This window comes from Carcharodon carcharias, chromosome 19, assembly GCF_017639515.1.
Source record: "Carcharodon carcharias isolate sCarCar2 chromosome 19, sCarCar2.pri, whole genome shotgun sequence".
Classification (NCBI taxonomy): domain Eukaryota; kingdom Metazoa; phylum Chordata; class Chondrichthyes; order Lamniformes; family Lamnidae; genus Carcharodon; species Carcharodon carcharias.
The window spans coordinates 102,850,943-102,874,855 of NC_054485.1; the positions used below are offsets into that span (position 1 = coordinate 102,850,943).

General features: G+C 46.8%; 1 protein-coding gene across 2 annotated transcripts; it reads left to right on the plus strand.

Annotated features, from left to right (window-relative positions):
- The first annotated feature begins 34 nt into the window (after positions 1–34).
- LOC121291903 (zinc finger and BTB domain-containing protein 12-like) lies at positions 35–18,028 on the plus strand. Of its 2 annotated transcripts, none has more exons than XM_041213559.1 (2): positions 35–1,105; positions 14,865–18,028. In XM_041213559.1, the coding sequence occupies exons 1-2, from the start codon at positions 1,071–1,073 to the stop codon at positions 16,210–16,212; spliced, it is 1,383 nt and encodes a 460-aa protein (XP_041069493.1). In that variant the 5' UTR covers positions 35–1,070; the 3' UTR covers positions 16,213–18,028. The 2 variants fall into 2 exon arrangements, with proteins under 2 accessions (XP_041069493.1, XP_041069494.1); XM_041213560.1 differs by lacking the exon at positions 35–1,105 and adding an exon at positions 7,334–7,520 and having other exon boundaries at positions 14,865–18,027.
- The last annotated feature ends 5,885 nt before the right edge of the window (positions 18,029–23,913 follow it).

Consider the following 23,913-nt stretch of genomic DNA (forward strand, 5'->3'; position numbering starts at 1 on the left):
AACATGGCAGAGGGAAACAGGATTGTTAATAATCTCAGATGCAGGGGAAGCAGGATTGTTACTAATCTCAAATGTTATTAATCTAAAATACTGTGGCAACAGGATCACTACTAATCACAGACACGTAGCAGGATTGTTACTAACCTCAGACATAGAACAGGATCATTACTAATCTCAGATGGAGAGGGGATAGAGTTATTATTAATCTAAAATACTGTGGCAGCAGGATTGCTACTAATCTCAGATACGGAGCAGAATTGTAACTAACCTCAGATGTAGAACAGGATCATTACTAATTTCAGATTTGGGAACAGGATTGTTACTAATTTCGAACATGGTGGAAACAGGATTGTTACTGATCTCAGACATGTGAGAACAAGATTGTTATTAATTTCAAAGGCGGAATAGGATTGTTACTAATCTCAAACACGGTGACAACAGGATTGTTACTGATCTCAAACATGGTGGGAACAGGATTGCTACTAATCTCAAACATGGAACAAGATTGTTACTGATCTCAGATATGGAACAGGATTGTTACTAATCTCGAACACGGTGGGAAGGGGATTGTTACTGATTTCAGACACAGAACAGGATTGTTACTAATCTCAGACATGATGAGAACAGGATTGCTTCTAATCTAAAATATGATGGGAATAGGATTGTTACTAATCTCAAATACTGTGGGAACAGGATTGTTACTAATCTCAAACATGGTGGAGGGAAACAGTATTGTTCCTAATCTCAAACATGGCGGAGGGAAACAGGATTGTTACTAATCTCAGATGCAGGGGAAGCAGGATTTTTACTAATCTCAAATGTTATTAATCTAAAATACTGTGGCAACAGGATCACTACTAATCTCAGACACGTAGCAGGATTGTTACTAATCTCAGACATAGAGCAGGATCATTACTAATCTCAGATGGAGAGGGGATAGGATTGTTATTAATCTAAAATACTGTGGCAACAAGATTGCTACTAATCTCAGATACGGAGCAGAATTGTAACTAACCTCAGATTCATTACTAATTTCAGATTTGGGAACAGGATTGTTACTGATTTCGAACATGGTGGAAACAGGATTGTTCCTGATCTCAGACATGTGAGAACAAGATTGTTATTAATTTCAAAGGCGGAATAGGATTGTTACTAATTTCAAACACGGTGACAACAGGATTGTTACTGATCTCAAACATGGTGGGAACAGGATTGCTACTAATCTCAAACATGGAACAGGATTGTTACTGAGCTCAGATACGGAACAGGATTGTTACTAATCTCGAACACGATGGGAAGGGGATTGTTACTGATTTCAGACACAGAACAGGATTGTTACTAATCTCAGACATGATGAGAACAGGATTGTTTCTAATCTAAAATACGATGGGAACAGGATTGTTACTAATTTCAAACACGAAAAGGATTGTTACTAATCTCAGACATGATGGGAACAGGACTTACTAATCGCAGAAAAAAGAACAGAATTGTTACTAATCTCAGAAAGGTTGTGGGGGACAGGATTGTTACTAATCTAAAACATGGTGAGAACAGGATTTTTAATAATCTCAGATATGGAAATAGGATTGCTACTAATCTCAGACACAGCTAATCTCAAACACAATGGGAACTGGATTGTTACTATTCTCAAACATGGAACAAGATTGTGACAAATCTCAAACAGGTAAAGTGGATTGTTCCTCATCTCAGACGCAGATAGGATTTTTATTAATCTCGGACATGGCGGGAACAGGATTGTTACTAATCTCAAATATGGTGAGAACAGGATTGTTAGAAATCTTGAACATGGTGAGAATAGGATTGTTACTAATATCAGACATGCAACAGGATTGTGTAGTTGATGTAGTTTATATGGATTTCAGCAAAGCCTTTGACAAGGTCCCACATGGGAGACTTATAAAGAAGGCAAATGCACACGGGGTACAGGGTAATTTGAGAAGGTGGATTCAAAATTGGCTTAGTTGTAGGAGACAGAGGGTGATGACAGAAGGATGCTTTAGTGACTGGAAGCCCGTGTTCAGTGACGTATCACAGGGATCTGTGCTGGGTCCCCTATTATTCGTCACTTATATAAACAATATAGATGACTATGTGGGGGGGTAGGATTAGTAAATTTGCTGATGACACAAAGATTGGCCAGGTGGTTAACAGTGAGGTTGAGTGTCTTGGGCTACAGGAAGATCTAGACAGGATGGTCAAATGGGCAGATAAGTGGCAGTTGGAATTTAACCCTAAAAAGTTTGATGTGATACACTTTGGAAGGAGTAATTTGATAAGGAAGTATTCAATGAACGGCATGACAGTAGCAAGTTCTAAGGAACAAAGGGACATTGGCATGTGTGTCCATAGGTCTCTGAAGGCGGAGGGGCATGTTAGTGGGGTGGTGAAAAAGGCATATGGGACGCTTGCTTTTATCAGTCGAGGCATAGATTACAAAAGTAAGGAGGTCATGTTGGAGTTGTATAGAATCTTGGTGAGGCCACAGCTGGAGTACTGTGTGCAGTTCTGGTTGCCACATTATAGGACGGATGTGATTGTACTGGAGGGGGTGCAGAGGAGATTCACCAGTTTGTTGCCTGGGATGAAACATTTAAGTTATGAAGAGAGGTTGGATAGACTTGGGTTGTTTTCATTGGAGCAGAGAAGACTGAGGGGCGACCTGATTGAGGTGTACAAGCTTATGAGGGGCATAGACAGGGTGGATAGGAAGCAGCTGTTCTACCTAGTTGAAGGGTCAGTCACGAGGGGACATAAGTTCAAGGTGAGGGGCAGGAGGTTTAGGGGGGATGTGAGGAAAACCTTTCTTACCCAGAGGGTGGTGACGGTCTGGAATGCACTGCCTGGGAGGGTGGTGGAGGCGGGTTCCCTCACATCCTTTAAAAAGTACCTGGATGAGCACTTGGCACCTCATTACATTCAAGGCTATGGGCCAAGTGCTGGTAAATGGGATTAGGTAGGTAGGTCAGTCGTTTCTCACGTGTCGGTGCAGACTCAATGGGCCAAAGGACCTCTTCTGCACTGTGATTCTGTGATTCTGAATTTTAAACACAGTGAGAACACAATTGTTACTAATCTCAGACATGGAATAGGATTGTTACTGACCTCAAACCCAGTGAGAACAGGATTGTTACTAATCCCAAACACGGTGAGAACAGGATTGTTACTGATCTCAGACACAGAACAGGATTGTTACTAATCTGAAACACGGTGAGAACAGGATTGTTACTAATCTCAAACACGTTGAGAACTGGATTGTTACTAATTTCAAATACGGTGAGAAAAGGATTCTTACTACTATCAGAAACTGAACAGGATTGTTACTGATCTCAAACATGGTGAGAACAGGATTGTTACTAACCTCAAACATGGTGAGAACAGGATTGTTACCAATACAGTGCCTCCCTCTGTGATGTGTTAAATTCCTGGAATTGTGGTTCAAACCCATGAGTCAGCAACTTTGAGTGAATTCTGTCAGCAATTGAGTCAAGATTGATGCTGTGACTACTACTGATAGTGTTCATTCGTGGAGTCCAGTAACTCATCTTGCCATTTTAACAACTAAAAGAACTTTTAATCTAACAGTAATTATTGAAACATAAACTTACCAATTTGATAATTGGTCAGGGGTTGGATGAAAATACAATCAACAGGTGGGTTTGTTGGCTAAATCTTTGCTGAATTGTGTGGGTTGAAACGTTGCCAGTAGAATGCAGTGTCAAGTACCAGATATATCCAATTTGAAATGGCCCTGCACTAAACGGATCATGTGCCAAGCACTGGAACCACCCAGTGCAGGAGTGTTGGAAAGTTCCAGTGCTAGATCTATCCAGTTCCAGTGTGACAGAGGGATCAAGTGCCAGAGTGATTCAGAACCAGAGGGATTGAGTGCCGGAGCCATCCAGTGTCAGTGTGGGAACAGGATTCTCTAACAGATATACCATTTTGGATACTGTTGGGGGAGATGGCTTCCCAGGGGAAAGCAGCAGGAGCCAAGCCCATGGCACCACGCGTGGCTCTGCTGGACAAGAGATGAGGAAAAAGAGGAGCAGGGCTATAGTGATAGGGGATTCAATAATAAGGGGAACAGACAAGAGTTTCTGTGGCCGCAAAAGAGGATGGTATGTTGCCTCCCTGGTGCCAGGGTCAAGGATATCTCGAAGAGGCTGCTGAGCATTCTGAAAGGGGAGGATGAAAAGCCAGTGGTCGTTGTACATATTGGCACCAACGGCATAGGTTGAAAAAAAGGGCTGAGGTCCTACAAGCTGAATATAGGGAGTTAGGACATAAACTGTAAAGTAGGACCTCAAAGGTAGTAATCTCAGGATTACTACCAGTGCCATGTACTAGCAAGAGTAGAAACAAAAGGATATATCAGATGAATACATGGCTGAAGAAATAGCACTTTGGAGGGATTCAGATTCCTGGGACATTGGGACTGGTTCTGGAGTAGGTGGGACCAGTACAAACAGGACGGGTTGCATCTGGGCAGGACCAGGACCAATGTCTCAGGGTGGTGGGTTGGGGGGCGGGGGGTGGGGGTTGGGGGGGGTGGGGGGGGGTGTTGTTAGTTTGTTAGTGCAATCGGGGAGGGTTTAAACTAGAATGACAGGGGGATGGGAACCTGAGCAGGGAGACCGAGGAGGGGGAAACAAGGATAGAAACAAAAGACAGGAAAGTAAGAAGCAAAAATGGAAGGCAGAAAAAACAAGGGCGTTAAACAAATTGGGTCATAGTGCAAAATAAAGCTAAGATGACTAAAAAGGTTAAAGAGACAAGTCTAAAGACGTTGTATCTGAATACGTGGAGCATTCGCAATAAGGTAGATGAACTAACAGCGCATTTAGATGTAAATGGTTTTGATATAGTTGCAATTACAGAGACATGGCTGCAGGGTGACCAAGAATGGGAACTGAACACCCAGGGGTATCCAATTCTTAGGAAGGAAAGACAGATAGGGAAAGGAGGCGGGGGAGAATTGCTAGTAAAGGAGGAAATGAATGCAATAGTGAGGAAGTATATTAGCTTGGAAAATCATGATGTGGAATCTATTTGAGTGGAAAACGTTGGTGGGGGTTGTCTATAGGCCCCCAAAAGGAATGGAGATGTAAGGGAAGGCATTAAGCAGAAAATTAGAAACACACTCATTAAGGGTACAACTATAATCATGGTGACTTTAATCTACATATAGATTAGATAAACCAAACTAGCAATAACACTGTGAAGGAGGATTTCCTGGAGTGTGCACATAATGGTTTTTTAGACCAATAAGTTGAGGAACCAACTAGACAGCAGGCTATCCTAGACTGGGTATTGTGCAATGAGAAAGGATTAATTCACAATCTTGTTGTCCAGGGTCCCTTGGGGAAGAGCAACCATAAAATGATAGATAAAAGCAAAATACTGAGGATGCTGGAAATCTGAAACTAAAACAAAAATAGCTGGAAATAGCTCGAAACGTTAACTCTGTCTTCCTCTCCACAGATGCTGTCAGACCTGCTGAGCTTTTCCAGCTATTTTTGTTTTTGCATTAAATGATAGAATTGTTCATTAGGATGGAGAGTGAAGAAGTTGAGTCTGTAACTAGGGTCCTGAATCTAAATAAAGGGAATTACGAGGGTATGAGGTGTGAGTTGCTAACGACGGATTGGGGAACCCTGCTAAAAGGTTGACAGTGGATAGACACTGGCTAATATTTAAGGAACATATGCATGAATTATAACAATTATTCATTCCTGTCTGGCACAAAAATAAAACAGGAAATGTGGCCCAACCATGGCTTACAAAAGAAATTAGGGAAAGTATTACATCCAAAGAGGAGACATATAAAATTGCCAGAAAAAGCAGCAAGCCTGAGGATTGGGAGCAGTTTAGAATTCAGCAAAAATGGACAAAAAGATTGATCAAGAAGGAGAAAATGGAGTATGAGAGTAACTTGCAAGGAACATAAAAACTAACTGTAAATCTTCTATAAATATGTAAAGAGTAAAAGATTAGCAAAGACAAACATAGGTCCCTTACAGTCAGAAATGGGGGAAATTATAATGGGGAACAAAGAAATGTCAGGAGAATTGAACACACATTTTGGTTCTGTCTTCACAAAAGAGGACACAAATAATTTTCCAGAAATGTTAGGGAACCAAGGGTCTAGTGAGAGGGAGAAATTGAAGAAAATCAGAATTAGTAAAAAAAAATGGTGCTAGAGAAATTAATGGGGTTAAAGGCTGAAAAATCCCCAGGATTTGATAATCTACACCTCAGAACGTTAAAGGAAGTGGCCCTGGAAATGTTGGATGCATTGGTGATCATCTTCCAAAATTCTATAGACTCTGGAACAGTTCCTACAGATTGGAGGGTGGCAAATGTAACCCTACTATTTAAAAAAGGAGGGAGAGAAAAAACAGAGAATTACAGACCAGTTGGCCTAACAGCAGTAGTGGGGAAAATGCGAGAGTTTATTATAAAAGACATGGTAACAGAACACTTGGAAAGCATTAACGGGATTAGACAAAGTCAGCATGGGTTTATGAAAGGGAAATCATGCTTAACTAATCTACTGGAGTTTTTAGAGGAATAGATAGTAGAATAGATAAGGCAGAACCGGTGGATGTGGTGTATTTGGATTTCAAGAAGACTTTTGATAAGGTCCCACATAAGAAGCTAATTGGCAAAATTAAAGAACATGGGATTGGGGGGGGAAATTTCTTCACTCAGAGGGTGGTCAACCTGTGAAATTCTCTACCACAGAAGGCTGTGGAGGCCGGGTCACCAAGTATTGATAAATGTTTGGATATTAGGGGCATCAATGCATAAGGAAGAAAGCGGGAATATGGCATTGAGATAGAGGATCAGCCAGGGTCATATTGAATGGCGGAGCAGGCTTGAAGGGCCGAATGGCCTACTGCTGCTCCTAGTTTCTATCTATGTTTCTATGTGCCAGAGTCACCTAGTTGTAAAATGATAAAGACATCCAATGCCAATGCAACATATTAGAGAGATGGAGTGCCAGAGAGATCCAATGCCACTGTAGCCAAATTCCATGGCCACCCCGTGATAAAGTAGCAGAGAGAAGTAGCAAGTGAGCCAGTGCCAGAGAGACTGAGTGACAGATCAAGTGACAGAGATCTTCACTGCCAGCAGATTGAATGCCAGAGGGGTTCCAGTGACAGAGATGCAGTGACAAAGAGATCCTGTGGCCGAGTGCCAGAGCTACCCATGTAGAGAGAATGTGGCAGAGAGAGCTGGAGAAAGAGTGCTAGAGAGATCGAGTGACAGCGACAGTAGATCAACTGCCAGAGGATTCTAGTGACATGGAGATCAAGTGACAGTGAGATCCAGTGACAAAAGATCCAGTCAGTGACAGAAAGATCCAGTGCCAGTCGGTGGAAACTCCGGGGCTGCGGCTGGTCGGCCCTCCCCCCTCTGTCGCCGGGAGTTTGGGGGCCCGGGGTTTCGGTCGGCCACCTGCCGGGGACTGCGGCAACTAGGAGCCCGGGAGCCGGGTGAGTCCCGGGGGTGAGGGGCTGGGGAAGGGACCGGGAGGGAGACCCGGGGCTTCACCTCCTTCACCCAACACCACCACACGCGCCCCCTCCCCCCCCCCCCGCCCCCACTCTGCGACCGGGAAACCCCGCCGCCCGCACCGGCCTAGGCCGCAGCCCCGGAGCTCGAGTCGGAGCTTCGCCCCGGCGGACGGGGAAGAGGCCGGAGGGGCCGCCACGGATCCGGGAGGGGAGAGACCAGACACTCCCCAAATCCCCGACCCTCATCCTAACCCCCAAAATCCTGAGCCCCAAACCCTCTCAAGAAAAACCCTAACCCCCAACCCTAAACTAACCCTTCAAACTGCCCCCAAAACCCTATCCCAACCCCCCCATTCCTCAACCCCCCCATTCCTCAACCCCCCCAATCCTCAACCCCCTCAACCCCAACCCCCCCAATCCTCAACCCCAACCCCCCCAATCCTCAACCCCAACCCCCCAATCCTCAACCCCATCCCCCCAATCTTCAACGCCCCCAATCCTCAACCCCCCCATTCCTCAACCCCCCCAATCCTCAACCCCCCCCAATCCTCAACCCCCTCAACCCCAACCCCCCCAATCCTCAACCCCAACCCCCCCAATCCTCAACCCCAACCCCCCAATCCTCAACCCCATCCCCCCAATCTTCAACGCCCCCAATCCTCAACCCCCCCAATCATCAACCCCCCCCAATCCTCAACCCCAATGCCCCCAATCCTCAACCCAACCCCCCCAATCCTCAACCCAACTTCCCTAATCCTCAACCCCCCCAATCCTCAACCTCAACCCCCCCAATCCTCAACCCCAAACCCCCCCAATCCTCAACCCCAAACCCCCCCAATCCTCAACCCCAAACCCCCCAATCCTCAACCCCAAACCCCCCCAATCCTCAACCCCAAACCCCCCCAATCCTTAACCCCAACCCCCCCAATCCTCAACCCCCCCAATCCTCAACCCCCCCAATCCTCAACCCCCCCAATCCTCAACCCCCCCCAATCCTCAACCCCAACCCCCCCAATCCTCAACCCCCCCAATCCGCAACCCCAACCCCCACAATCCTCAACCCCAACCCCCCCAATCCTCAACCCCAACCCCCCAATCCTCAACCCCAACCCTCAACCCCATCCCCCCAATCCTCAACCCCCCCAATCCTCAACCCCAACCCCCCCAATCCTCAACCCAACCTCCCTAATCCTCAACCCCCTCAATCCTCAACCCCAACCCCCCAATCCTCAACCCAATCCCCCCAATCCTCAACCCCAATGCCCCCAATCCTCAACCCCAACGCCCCCAATCCTCAACCCCAAACCCCCCAATCCTCAACCCAACCTCCCTAATCCTCAACCCCCCAATCCTCAACCCCAACCCCCCAATCCTCAACCCAATCCCCCCAATCCTCAACCCCAATGCCCCCAATCCTCAACCCCAACGCCCCCAATCCTCAACCCCAAACCCCCCCAATCCTCAACCCAACCTCCCTAATCCTCAACCCCCCCAATCCTCAACCCCCCCAATCCTCAACCCCAACCCCCCAATCCTCAACCCAATCCCCCCAATTCTCAACACAACCCCCCCAATCCTCAACCCCAAAACCCCCAATTTTCAACCCCCCAATCCTCAAACCAACCCCCCAATCCTGAACCCCAACACCCCAATCCTCAACCCCAAAACCCCCAATTCTCAACCCCCCCAATCCTCAACCCCAACCCTCCAATCCTCAACTCCAAACCCCCCAATCCTCAACCCAAACCCTCCAATCCTCAACCTCCCCATCCTCAACTCCCCCATCCTCAACCCCCCCATCCTCAATCCCCCAATCCTCAACCCCCAATCCTCAACCCCCCAATCCTCAACCCCCCAATCCTCAACCCCCCAATCCTCAACCCCCGAATCCTCAACCCCCCCAATCCTCAACCCAAAATCCCCCAATCCTCAACCCAAGCCCCCCCAATCCTCAACCCCCCAATCCTCAACCCCCAGAATCCTATCCTCAACCCCCCAATCCTCAACCCCCCGAATCCTCAACCCCCCGAATCCTCAACCCCCCGAATCCTCAACGCCCCCAATCCTCAACCCCCCCAATCCTCAACCCCCCCAATCCTCAACCCCCCCAATCCTCAACCCCAAACCCCCCAATCCTCAACCCCAAACCCCCCAATCCTCAACCCAAACCCCCCCAATCCTCAACCCAAACCCCCCCAATCGTCAACCCAAACCCCCCCAATCGTCAACCCAAACCCCCCCAATCCTCAACCCAAACCCCCCCAATCCTCAACCCAAACCCCCCCAATCCTCAACCCAAACCCCCCCAATCCTCAACCCAAACCCCCCCAATCCTCAACCCAAACCCCCCCAATCCTCAACCCAAACCCCCCAATCCTCAACCCCAACCCCCCAATCCTCAACCCCAAACTCCCCCAATCCTCAACCCCAAACCCCCCCAATCCTCAACCCCAAACCCCCCCAATCCTCAACCCCAAACCCCCAAAAAACTTAACCTCCAAAATATTTCATACCGTCTCGCCCTTTCATGAGCTCTGAGTGGGCCCATTGAGCTGCCATATACACTTGCACCCCCTTCCTCTGGGTGGGAGATGGGGTGATGGGGAGGTTGGGATTACACCCATGGGTGAGATTCTCCCTGTCTGGAGTGAGCTTGCGGTTTGACCCTTTGTGTTATTGGGCAAGCGATCGGGTTGCCTGAACCTATGTTGGTTGAGCCACTCCGTTGCCCGGGTCAAGGGAAGGGAAGGGGACCCACCTGTCGGCTTCTGCTGACCGGCCACCTCAAATCTTCGAATGCAGCCTGTGTCTGAACTCGTAGCAAGTCCCGTTCCCCCATCACCCTGTGCTCACTGGCCAGCCCTGGTTCCCGGTCAAGAAATGTGTTGATTGTAAAAATTCTCATTCGTGTTTTCAAACCGCTCCTTGGTCTCACCCTCCCTCTAATCTCCTCCAAACCCTCCAAGATATCTGTGCTCCTCTAATTGTGGCCTCTTGTGCATCTCCGATTTACATTTGCTCCACCATTGGTGGCTGTGCCCTCAGCTGTCTTTTTGTTCTTTCATGGCATGCGGATGTTGATGGCAATCCCAGCATTTGTTGCCCATCCTTTGAGAAGGTGGTGGCGAGCTGCCTCCTTACACTGCGGCAGTCCATGTGGTGTAGGTACATCCACACAGTTTCCCCGGGTGCTGAGCTCTGGAATTCCTTCCCTTCTCTGCTTCTCTATCTCAATCTCCTTTTTGGAGACACTTAAAATCCACCTCTTTGATAAAGCTTTTGGTAAATTGATCAGCAATGCTGTGAAAATACATTGGAACTGATGGAGTACGTGGTGGGGGGAGGTGCGGGGAAGCGAGCTTAGGCACTCAAAATCCTGACTTGGACCGATATTGCCGTTCCTTCATTATCGCTGGACCAAAATCCAGGAACTCATTTTCTAACGGCACTGTGGGTGTACCTACAGCACAGGAACTGCAGCTGTTCAAGGTGGCAGCTCACTATCACCACCTCAAGGGCGATTTGGGATGGGCATTAAATCCTGGCCTGGCCAGCAATGCCCACGCCACATGAACGAATAAAAATAAATTAAATGCAAGTTCCGCCTCCAAGCCACTCACCATCCTGCCTTGGAACCATATTGCTGTTCCTTCGCTGCCGCTGGGTTGAAATCCTGGAACTCCCTCCCTAATTAATACTATGGGTGTACCCACACCACATGCATTGCAGTGGTTCAAGAAGGCAGCTCACCACTACCTTCTCAAGGGCAACTAGGGACAGGGGGTGTGTTGGGGAGCCGCACAGATGGTATGAGACTGGCTTAAATTGGGCCCATGCCAGCACAGAGGATGGGGGAAGGAACCAGGATACGGGAGAAGGGAACGTAGCAAATCTGGGAAGAATGGTGCAGATAGAGACAGTACGGAAACTGGAGCTTGCAATATGGATATCGGGCAGGACTGGAAGTGATTCTCCAGTTGTGTGTGTGGATATAAAGAGAGAGAGACCTGTATTTCATGTGCAGTTTTATGATAAGTTTGTTAAACTCTGTATTCCAGTTCTTTTAATTATTATCTCATCACAGGGGCTATATACAGAATCCAACAGCACAGGAAGAGGCCATTCATCCCATTGTTCTGGTGTTGGCTCTTTGGCAGTAGTGTTTTACAGTTCACTCAGGCAGTCTGAGTTCCTGTGGCCAAATGCATTTTGTAGTCTGGAGCTATGGAGAGTGATGGTAGAGACTCCAACTTTCTTTCCACCACATGGCTGGCCAGGAATCTCTCCCACTCTTCCATGCCTGCCATTGATGTACGTTGGAATGATTTGCAAGTTGATATGAGCACACCTTCCCTTAGCCATCAAGTCCTGGAGTGGGACCTGAACCTGGAGCTTCTGGCTCAGAGGCAGGGACGCTACCCGCTGTGCCACAAGGCCTGCAGCTCCCTGTGGAGGAGCAATCCAATTAGTCTTACCTACTCTTTCCACAAGGATCTGTCTTTTATCCTTTTCAAGTTTTTGAGTTCATGCGACTGATTCCTGGGATGGGATGGGGTGGGTGGGGGGATTTTTTATGGGGAAAAGTTTGACAGGTTGGGCCTGTATCCATTGGAGTTTAGAAGGTTGAGAGGTGATCTTATTGAAACATATAAGATCCTGAGGAGACTTGACAGGATGGATGCTGAGAGAATGTTTCCCATTGTGGGAGAGACAAGAAATAGGGACACAGTTTAAAAAAAAAAGGGGTGTCCCATTTTTTTACTCATTCATGGGATGTGGGGGCCGCTGGCTAAGCCAGCATTTATTGCCCATACCTAATTGCCCTTGAGAAGGTGGTGGTGAGCTGCCTTCTTGAACTATTGCAGTCCATGTGGTGTAGGTACACCCACAGTGCTGTTAGGGAGGGAGCTGCAGGATTTTGACCCAGCGACATTGAAGGAACAGTGATATATTTCCAAGTCAGGATGGTGAGTGGCTTGGAGGGGAACTTCCCATGCATCTGCTGCCCTTCACCTTCTAGATGGTAGAAGTTGTGGGTTTAGAAGGTGATGTCTTAGGAACCTCAGTGAGTTCCTGCAGTGCATCTTGTAGATGGTACACACTGCTGCTACTGTGCACTGGTGGTGGAGGGAGTGAACATTTGTGGGTGGGGTGCTTTGTCCTGGATGGTGTCAAGTGGGGAGTTAGGAGGTGAGTTACTCACTGCATGATTCCTAGCCTCTGACCTGCTGTTGTGGCCACAGTGTTTATATGGCTAGTCCAGTTCAGATTCTGGTCAATGGTAACCCCCCCAGGGTGCTGGTAGTGGGGGATTCAGTGACAGTAATGCCATTGAATGTCAAAGAGCGATGGTTAGCTTCTCTCTTGTTGGAGATGGTCATTACTTGGCACTGGTGTGGTGCGAATGTTACTTGAATGTTATTTAAGACAAAAATGAAGAGAATTGTTTTCTCTGAGGTTCAGGAGTCTGTGGAACACTCTTCCCCAGCGAGCAGTGAGGGTTATTGAATGTTTTCAAGGTCAGGTAGACTCTTGATTAACAAGGGAGTCAAAGAATATAGGAGGTAGACAGGAAAGTAGAGTTGACACCACAATCATATCAGCCATGATCTTAGTGAATGGTGGAGTAGGCTGGTGAGGCTGAATGGCCTACTCCTGCTCCTAGTTCATATGTTTGTACATTAATCCAATTCCCTTTTCAATGTTACTATTGAATCTGCTTCCACCTCCCTTTCAGGCAGGGCATTCCTGACCACTACTACTCGATGTGTAAAAATTCTCACTTCCCCCCCTGGTTCTTCTGCCATTTATCTTAAACCTTATCTGCTGGTTACCGACCCTCCTACCAATGGAAGCGGTTTCTCCTCATCTGTCCTGGCAAAATCTTTCAGAATTTTGAATGCCTCTATTAAATCTCCTCTTGACCTTTTTTCCCCACAAGGAGAACAATCCCAGCTTCTCCAGTACCTTGGAAGTCCCTCATCCTCATAACATTCCAGTAGATTTGCATGCTGCCTAAGACCTTGACATTCTTCCTAAATTCTGGCACCCAAAATTGAACGTGATAATCCAGTAGGAGCAGAACTGGTATTTTATAAAGATTTAAAAGATTTGCTGCTCTTGCAAGGAGGATGGAGTATTAAAATAGGGAAGTCTCTCCATAACAGTGCAGGGCATTGGTGAGACCACACCTAGAGTACCGTGTACAGTTTTGTTGACCTTTCCCAAAGAACGACATACTTGCATTGGAAGCAGTTCAGAGCTGGTTCACTAGGTTGATTCTGAGGATGAACAGGTTGTGTTATAAAGAAATGCTGAGCAGGTTGGGCCAATACTCATTGGAGTTTTGAAGAATGAGAGGTCATTTTTTAAAAAATATTTGATGGGATGTAGGTGTCGTTGGCAAGACCAGCATTTGTTGCCGATCCCTAATTGTCCTTTGAACTGCATGGCTTGCTGGCCAATTCACAGGATAGATTAAGAGTCAACCACATTGCTGTGGGTCTGGACTTGTATGAAGGCCAGACCAGGTAAGGATAGCAGGTTTCCTTCCCTAAAGGGCATTAGTGAACCAGATGGGTTTTTGTCACCATTACAGAGGCTAACTTTCAATTCTTGCAGATGCAGTGGGGGGATTTGAACCCATGTCCCCAGAACATTAACTTGGCCTCTGGATTATTAGTCTAGTAACGTTACCATTATACCATTGTCTTCCTAAGGGTGTGAGGTGCTGCATGCAGTTTTGTTTTCCTTACTAAAGGAGGATATACTTGCGTTGGAAGCAATTCAAAGAAGGTTCACTGGGTTGATTCCCGGGATGAAGGGGTTTGTCTCATGAGGAAAGGTTGAACAGGTCGGTGCTGTACTCACTGGAGTTTAGAAGAATGAGAGGTGATCTTATTGAAACATATAAGATTCTGAGGGGGTGGATGCTGAGAGGATGTTTCCCTTTGAGGGGGAATCTTGAACTATGGGGCACAGTTTCAAAATAAGGGGTCTCCCTTCACTCAAAGGGTTTGGAATTCTCATCCTCAGAGAGCAGTGGAGGCTGGTCATTGCCTATGTTCAAGGCTGAGTTAGACAGATGTTTGGGGGACAGACAGGAAAGTGGAGCTAAGGCCAAATCAGGTCAGCCATGATCTTATCGAATGGCGGTGCAGGCTCAAGGGACCTAAGGCCTGCTCCTGCTCCTATATCTTACGTAAACATAGCTGGAAGATTCATAAAGGTCTCTCTGTGTGTTAGGGACAACGTAAGTATACTTGATAAATTTGCAGGATGTTGACTAATGCACCATTCTGTGTTATTTTTTTCCTTCTCCAGTTCATGCTGCCCAGCCATGGCATCTGACGATGTGGTGAGGTTTCAGTTCCCTAACCACGAGGTGACCATTCTGAAGAAGATGAACCAGCTGCGGATGGAGGAGCGCTTCTGTGATGTGACTATCGTGGCAGATCAGCTGCGTTTCCCGGGACACCGGGTGGTGCTGGCCGCCTGCTCGCCCTTCCTGCGCGACCAGTTCCACATGAACCCCTCGCAGGAGGTGCAGGTCTTCCCCATGACGGGCGCCCAGATCGTCCTGCGGCTGCTGCTCTCCTGCTACACCGGCACGCTGGAGTTCCCCTTCAACGACATCCTGGACTACCTGACGGCGGCCAGCTGCCTCCAGATGGAGCACGTGGTGGAGAAGTGCCGGCAGTCGCTGTCGCCGCGCATCGGGCCCCGCGTGCCCCCGGCTGAGGGGGCCGAGGAGCGGCCCTGCACGCCACAGATTGCCACCTCCTCGGAGCGCGCGCCCGACGCCGACAGGCTGGCATCTTGGGAAACGGGTATGGCGGAGGAGAAGGGCCCAAGGAGGACGCCAGCGGACGACGTGGTGAAGCTGGAGTCGGAGCAGCGGGCGGACTTTGGCGGCGCCGAGGACATCTGCATCCACAAGGTGGAGTCGTTGGCCGACTGTATGGAGGGGTGCCCAGACCGGGCAGGCAAGGGGCGGCCGACGGGTGGCGGGGTGGAGCCCGCCAACGGCCTGGATCCCGACCCCGGCATCCACTCGACTGTGGGGGGTGGCGCCGGTGGCTACTCCGACAGCAGCGCCCCCTACGACATGTCAGAGGTGATGATCTCGGATGAGTTCCAGGAGGAGGACTATGAGAGCTCAGCCAGCGAGGACTGCCGCAGCAGCGGCTTCACTGGAACCTTCTACCGGCCGGGCGAGGAGCCCCCGCCCCCCCCCGCGCCCCTCTCTGGCTTAGGGCAGGGTGCCAAGGAGGGCGAGGCGGCCCGGAGCCCAGGCCTCTGCTCCGAGTGCGGCGCCCCCTTCGAGCACCGCGAGCACCTGGCAGCCCACATGGTGGTCCACAAGCTCTACATGTGCCTGCTGTGCGGCAAGGTCTTCAAGAAGAACGCGCGGCTGGCCCAGCACATCAACGTGCATACCGGCTTCAAGCCGTACTGCTGCGCCATCTGCGGCCGCACCTTCACGCAGAAGCGCTCGCTCAAGGACCACATGAACGTGCACAACGGCGACTCGCCCCACTGCTGCAGCTACTGCGACATGCGCTTCACCCATTACAGCACCCTGCGGGTGCACCTGCGCGACCAACACGGCAAGACCACCACCCGCAACATGGAGAACAAGCCTGCTGAAATCAGCCTGGTGGTGCCTTAGCAGTCGGTTTTTCTCTCTCCACCCCCGCCCCTCCCCCGCCCCAACACCCTGCCCCCGGCCAGGGCCCCAAACCACCTCCCCACAAATAAAGCTCTGTTTTTAGACAACCTTGCAGTAGAACCACCAAACTAACACCACACGAGATTACGTCCCAGTCAATCTTTTCAATCAACGGACTCTTTCCTGAACACTTTCTCTCCACGTTCTCCTCTGTCCGTCTCGACTGTTTCAGTTTTTAACAGACTGCCTGTTTCCTCACCATTGCCCAGTTTTTTTTGTATGTCTGTGTGACAGGAAGCACCTCTTTTATGTAATCTATATTTTTATTCCAAAAAATAATAATTTGTGATTTTAAAAAAAGAAGCAGCGAAAATTATTTCTTTTTAAAATTTCCCATTGTGCGGTTGTTAAGTGCTGGGTGATTGTTGCCCCTTGGAGTGGTGTTTATTTCACTGAGGACTTTTCAAATAGTCCCTTCTGTTCTCAGGGTAGGTAATTGCTTCAAAGTCTCACTCAAACACACACACACACGTGATTTCTGAGTCACTGAATTTGCATGAGAACCCAAAGTGGTTTCCTGTTGTCCCCCTCGCGGCTGTCATGATCAGACTATCTCCGTCTTGGCCTGTAATCGATGTTAAAGAACCACTGTCTGCCCTTTTGGTTTTGGGAGATGGGGTGCAGCCACATTCATCAGATGCAAGTGCCCACCCCTGCTGGAACAGAAGGAGGCCATTCATGTTGTCCAGCTCCCAAGCCTGGATGTGAAGGATATAAGAGATTAGGATGCTTAAGTGGAGAATGTTTGTTTCCCACTACAGAGCTGATTTCTCCCCTCCAGGACAGCAGTCAGCCAATGCTGTGAGAAACCAATTAAACTAAATTAGGAAAACAAGGCACAATTCAAGAAGCAGTCCCTTAAGATAGCCAGTGCTTATCTTTTGATGACACTAATTGAACTGAATTAAGAAAAAACGGAGGGACAAAATAAAATGCAGCCCCTTAAATGGACACTGCAAACAGAAAGTCAAAAAGACCGCCAGTGCTGCCTGACACTTTTTTGTATACAATTGAGTATAATTAACAAATCAACACCCATCGCCCGTTCACCTTATTACCTTCAAGTACTGGGTATTTAACATTCATTAAGTACAACCTATTAGATGCTAACACTTCAGCCCCTTGAGCCCGTCCCGACATTCAGTGAAATCACGGCTGATCTGTGATCCAACTCCATACACCTGCCTTTGCCCCATATCTCTTAATACTTCTGGCTAACAAAAATCTATCAAACTCCAATTTAAAATTAACAATTGACCCAGCATCAATTGCCATTTAAGGAAGAGAGTTCCAAATTTCTACCAATCCTTTGCATGCAGAATTCTTTCCTAATTTTGCTCCCAAAAGGTCTGGCTCCAATTTTTAGACTATGTCCCCTTGTCCTAGACCTCCCGCAGCTAGCGGAAAGAATTTTTTCTATCCACTCCATCCTATTCCCCTTAATATCTTGGAAACTTGGATCAAATCACCCTTAACCTTTTAAGTTCGAAGTTTGTATGATCTCTCCTTGTAATTTAACCCTTGGAATCCAGATATCATTCTGGTAAAGCTATGCTGATCTCCCTCTGAGGTTAAGATATCCTTCCTGAGGTGTGCCCAGAACTGCTCACAGTAACTCTAGGTGTGGTCTAACCAGGACTTTGTATAGCTGAAGCATGACTTCTACCCTCTTGTATTCTAATTCTCTGTATATAAAGGCCAGCATTTTTGATTATCTTCTGTGCAAGTTCATGACATTTTAATGATCAATGTCCCTGGGCTTCCAAGTTTCTTTGGACCTCTGCTGTTTTTCACCATTTAGAGATGGGAAATAAATGTTGGCCTTGCCAGTGATGCCCACATCCCACAAATGAATAAAACAGGAAACTGAAGGTAGATACGCTAGAAGGGGATCTGACCAAAGCTCTATATAAACTGAAGCATCATTTCCTCCTCTTTGTATTCTAGCCCTCTGGAGATGCAAGCCATCCATTAGCATTTTTTTTGTTTTTGGATTTTTTTTTTTGTACCTGTCTGGTAGCTTTAAATGATCTGTCTATCGAACTCCTGAATCTATGTGCTTTTCTCCTCTATTTTCACCAGTTAGATACTACATAGATTTAGCTTTCTTGGGTCCGGAGTGGATGACCTCCTATTGAATTCGACTGGACACAGTTTTTTTCACTCACATGATCTACCTGTGTCTCCTGTGGCCTCCTGCCTCCATGTGCAGAACATACCATCCCCTGCTAACTTGTTATCATCTGCAAACCTGGATAAACAGCAGCAGGAGTATTGTGTCCAAATCTAGCTCATCACATATTTGGAAAGATTTGAAGGCATTATAGAGGGTGTAGAAAAGATTCATGAGAATGGTTCCCCAGATGAGGAACTTCAGCTACATAGCTAGAGAAGCTGGGACTGTTTTCCTTGGAGAAGAGAATGTGGAGAGGAGATTTGATGGAGGTGTTCATAATCGTGAGGCCTCTGGACAGAGTTGACAAAAACTTCCCATTGCCGGAAGGATCGAGAACCAGAGGGTGCCAATTTAAGGTGATTGTCCAAACAAGTGACATTTTTGAGGAAAATTAGGAAAGATTTTTTCACACAGCGAGTGATTTGGGTCTGGAATGCACTACCAGAGAGTGAATCTGCCTCCACCACAATCAGAGCTTTCAAAAGAAATTTGGATCATTGCCTAAATAGGAAAAAAAATTGCAGGAAATGGCAGAGGAATGGCACTAGGGGAGTTGCTGTTGCAGAGAGCCGGCAAAGACACGATGGGCTGAATGGCCTCCTGTGCTGTAACCATTCTGTGATGCAACTCCTAATTCCTTCATCCAAGTCATGTAATGTGGCAAATAGTTTGGGCCCCAGAACAGATTTCTGGGAACACCATTTGCCACATCCTGGCAATCTGCCCTTTATTCTCACTCTACCTTCAATTTTGTGTCCTATCATTTTCCCAGGTGATCCCTGAGTAGATCGTTATTGAATGCCCTCTGAAAGTCCATATAAATAACATCCATAGGCATTCATCCTTTATCTACCTAATTGATCGCTCAAATTCAACATGACAACCTTAACACTGGCTCTCCCTGACCACTTCAACTTTGTTCAAATACTCAAATCACTTTATAGAGAGAGATATAATGAGCGAGAGAGGCAGTGGTAGCAGAAGAGGTTGAAATGGAGAGGTTCTAATAGAGGAATCGGTAATGGGGAGATTGTAATGGAGAGGTGTTCAAGCGGTTGTCATAGGGGGAGAGGTTGTCATGGCGAGGTTATAATAGAGGAAGAGGTCGTAATGTAATGCAGAAACGGGTTGTAACAGGGAGGTTAAGCATTGCAAGCTTGATGATATAAGATTGTGGTTATGAAACTGATTTTGCAATCGAGCGGTTTGCAGTAACGAGTTGGAGTTTTGAGTTCAAATCCCACCACTGCAGTTGAAGAGATTAGTTAACTTAATCTGGAATGAAAAACTGGCCTCAGTAATGGTGATCATGAAACCACCAGTTTGTTGTAAAAGTCCTTTTTGTTCACTAATGTCCTTCAAGGGAGGGAATCTGCCATCCTTACTCAGTCTGGCCTACATGTGACTCCAGACCAACGTGTGGGTTGACGCTTAACTGCCCCTTTGAAATGGTCAAACAAAGCAATCAGTTGCTACTCTCACAGGGTGCCCGGGAATAAGGCGATGATTGCCAGCAATGCCCACATCCTGCAAATATTAAAACAAACAATTGGCATCCATCGCTGGCCTTGTGCAATCAGCATTTGGGAAATGATGCACTTTCCCGTAACTCCAGTTATTTTTGCCTTGTGTACATAGAGTAAATTGGGGCAAAGCAATGATACTTGCACTGGGGGACATTTTCATCATGACTCGATGGATGTAGAATAGTGAATGTTCTCAAACTCTGATAATGGGAAATCTGCAGAGAAACCCTCTGCAGAAGGAGGAATAATGTGGAAGGATAATGCATGAACTCTAGCTCTGAAACGCAACCTCAACAAAGGGCACAACATCTCCAGGTTTGTTTCTGATTCCTTGTTTACCCTGCAGTTAATGAACAGCCTAAAAGTTCAATAGCCCCAGCCCTCGCGGTCAGGATTCAATGTCAGGTGCACTGATGGAAGCTGGTGGGCATTTTTCTTCTCTCTGCAATTCGGGAATGAAGCCATTCAGTTTCCTCGTCCTCTGCCTTGCTTTTCTGGCAGGTGCTAAAGGTAAGTGAGGCTTTAGCGCGAAGTCTGGTTGCAATTGGCAACTTGAGGTTTTCCTGATTCTACGATGCGTGAAGCAGAGGGTGATCATTTACCTTTGGAATTAATTGGTTGAGGTCTTAATCTTAAACTATCACTGTCCATTAAAGAGATTTTTGCGTATACCCAGTGCCTTTTGTAACCTTAGGTGGATCTTCACAACCACTTTGGAAGTGTTCTCACTGTTGTAAGGTAGTCAATATGTGTACAGCAAGCGCCCATAAACCGAAATGAAGGAAATGACCATGTCATCTGTTGCCAAATAAGTGTTGGTCAGGAGACTGGGGGAGAACTCCCCTGCTGTTCTTTGAAATAGTGCCATGGGATATTTTACGTGTACCTGAGAGGATTGATGGGGCCGCGGTTTAATATCCTTGCTGAATGACAGCACCCCCGACAGTGCAGCACTCCCTCGGTACTGCGCTGGGAGTGTCAGCTCAGATTATGGGCTCAAGTCTCTGGTGGGGGGATTTGAACTCGCAACCTTTTGACTTTGAGGTGATAGTGCTGCACATTGAACTACAGGGGACACTATATTAGGTGAGCTGAGAAAAATCTTTTGATAAAACTGTTAAGACATTCTTTTGCCCAGTTTCTGGGCTATTTCAAAGGAACTAGTTAACACCTACATTGATCTCAGAAAAAGATGCCATTTGAACATGTGTACTTTTCCCCTCCCCCACTAACCCTTCTATCGTCTTTCGCCCTCCCTCTATACCCCCTTGCTCTCTCTCCCCCTGTCCCCTCCACCTTCTCCCACTCTGTCTTCCTCTCTCTACTCCCTCTCTCGCCATCCCTCCTGTTCCCTTCCCTCTCTTGCCACCCCTTGCTCTCTTCTCCCTCCCTCTCTCCACCGCTTTTCTCCCTCTCTTGTCCCTCTTTATCCCCTCGCTCTCCTCTACTCTGTCCTACTCCCTCTGTCTCTTCCCTCCATCTCACTCTCCCTGATGCCCTTGGTCAATATTTATCCCTCGGTCAACAACTGAATTAGTCATCATCACATAGCTGTCAATGGGAGCTTGCTGTGTACAAATCAGCTGCTTTACATCACTTTAACAATATTTTATTGGCTACAAGGCATTTTGGGACATAAGGTTGTCGTTCTATATAAAGGAATACTCTTGTCTTCCTTAACATTCCAACCTCAACCAACGCCATCGTAACATCTGTTTGTGGGTGTCTTATAACTGTCTCTTTTGCAGCAAAATCAGTAAATGGGGAAAAACTATTCAGAGAGCAGCCATTTTAATAGTTAAGTTCTTGTATAGGCAAAAGTAATGACTTTTTAAAAATGGTTTGACTCAATATTGTTTGTGGATCTTTGCTGTTTGTCAGGTACAGTGATGTACCTTAAAGTTCATTGTAACTCCTGCCGCCAAGTGCTCTTGTTACAGAGACTGGATAATATTAAACCGCAGGGCAATTATATCAGAAAACAAAGTGAATGGCCAAATTTCAGATTTACCTAAGGAAGGCAGAGAGAGGAAAAGTAAGCCACAATTTGAATCAAATTGATCTGCCTTCCCTGGAAAAAGCACGTTTGCAGAATTTGCACAAATTGTAAAAGGGCACATTCAGTTTCTTTTCCTCTAGAAAACCAGCAGGTTGCAGGTTTTGTGGAGGGAGTTCCTTCACAGTCTTCTCAGTTAGTTGTTAATGGGACCCATGGTCTTGAGTCCCAAATTGGGTGATGGTAAATCACATTTTTATTCAAAACTCACATTGTCTAAAAATCTAAAATTTCAAGGTGAAGCAAAGTTGAAACAAACCATTTTAAAAAAAAGTCATTATTTTTGCCTTTACAAGAACTTGACTATTAAAATGAATTGTTCTCTGAGCAGTTGCAATTTTTCCCCCATTAAATGATTTTGTTGTAAAGGAGACAGTAATAAGATATCAGCTTGCAACAAAAAATGCATAAGCAGTTCAGCTATGGAAAGCAGAGCTGCACCTCTCAATTTAAACAGCCACAAGCACTTGACACTGCATCTGCACATGTGGAGGAAGCGCTTCCCCCTAGTGTTACGACACGAATAAATGCAACCTTTAATGTTACATGCTGTATGCAGTGTGTTTTGGGAGCTACCCAAGGTGCTAGTGGTTCAGTATAACTTGGCACAGCAGCATTAACTTAAATGGAGAGCGAGCACAAGGAAGATAAATATTTAAGGGCTCATTGGAGGCTCCATTAGACTAGGTGGCTTGTGGATTTGATGGCTGAATGGCCTGTATCTCAACTGGACTACATTATCATCCTATAATGGAATGGTAGGGAGGGAGGGGTTGGGGAGGGATATTTCTCTCATCATTAAGGACCAATCAGATCATTCTATTTATATATTGTGATGTTTTCACTGGATGGTATGAATTTGCATATTCAATTCAGGTAGTTATGATAACGCCGTATAAAACACTGCTTCGGTCTCAACTGGTGTATTATGCCCAGTGCACTACACTTTTGGAAGGATGTGAAAGCTTTTGACAGGGGTGCAGAAAAGATTCACAAAAATGGTTCTAGGGAATAGGAACTTCAGTTATGTGGATAGATTGGAGAAGCTGGGGCTGTACTCCTTGGAGAAGAGAAATTCAAGAAGACATAGAAGTGGTCAAAAATTATGATGGGTCTGGGCAAAATAGATAGGAACTATTCCCATTGGTGGAAGGACTAAGAACCAGAGGGGACATGAGGGTAAACCTTTTTAATGCAGCGAGTCATTCGGATCCAGTGTGCACTGCCGGAGGGTGTACAAGGAAGCAGGGTCAATTGAGCCTTTGAAAAAGGAATTAGATAGGAACCTGAGGGGAAAATATTTGCAGGGATCTGAGATAAAGGCAGGGGAGTGGGTCTCAGTGAATTGCTCTTACAGAGAGCCAGCATGGACACAAGTGGAAAATGGTCTTCTTTGCTGTAACCATTTCATGAAGTGACATGAACCAATGAAGTTACTTCTGCGGAGTGATTTTGAGGTCAAGGTGCTGTAGGGCAGTAAAATAGAACGTCTTTCACCCCATTTCCCACCTTCCTAACCCCTCACCCCTTTGTGGAGTTACATTCATAAATCTCATTGCAGGAAATGACAAACAGGGAGACCATATAACCTGTGACCCCAATGTCCACATTATTGGTGGCAAGTTGACGAAATCGAATGGTAACGCAGTGGACAGTGTTTTGAAGTTTGAGTGTCCTGATTTATATTACCCGTTCCCAGCGTCCAGTACAAGGTGCTCGAAAAGTGGACATTGGTTCAGGTCTGTATACAGACATGTCACTCCCATTTGCAAAGGTGAGGCACCGTTAATTCCTTTCCTTCGCGCTCTCTCTTTCTCCTTCCTCTGCCATTTGTTCCACCCACCCCCCTCCCCTCCCCCTCACACCTCAATTCCCCTTGAGGT

Coding starts and splice junctions, on each gene's coding strand:
- LOC121291903 (XM_041213559.1), top strand. CDS start 1,071: ATGGTGGAAACAGGATTGTTCCTGATCTCAGACAT. Junction 1,106..14,864: donor TTGTTCCTGATCTCAGACAT/GTGAGAACAAGA, acceptor TTCCTTCTCCAG/TTCATGCTGCCCAGCCATGG.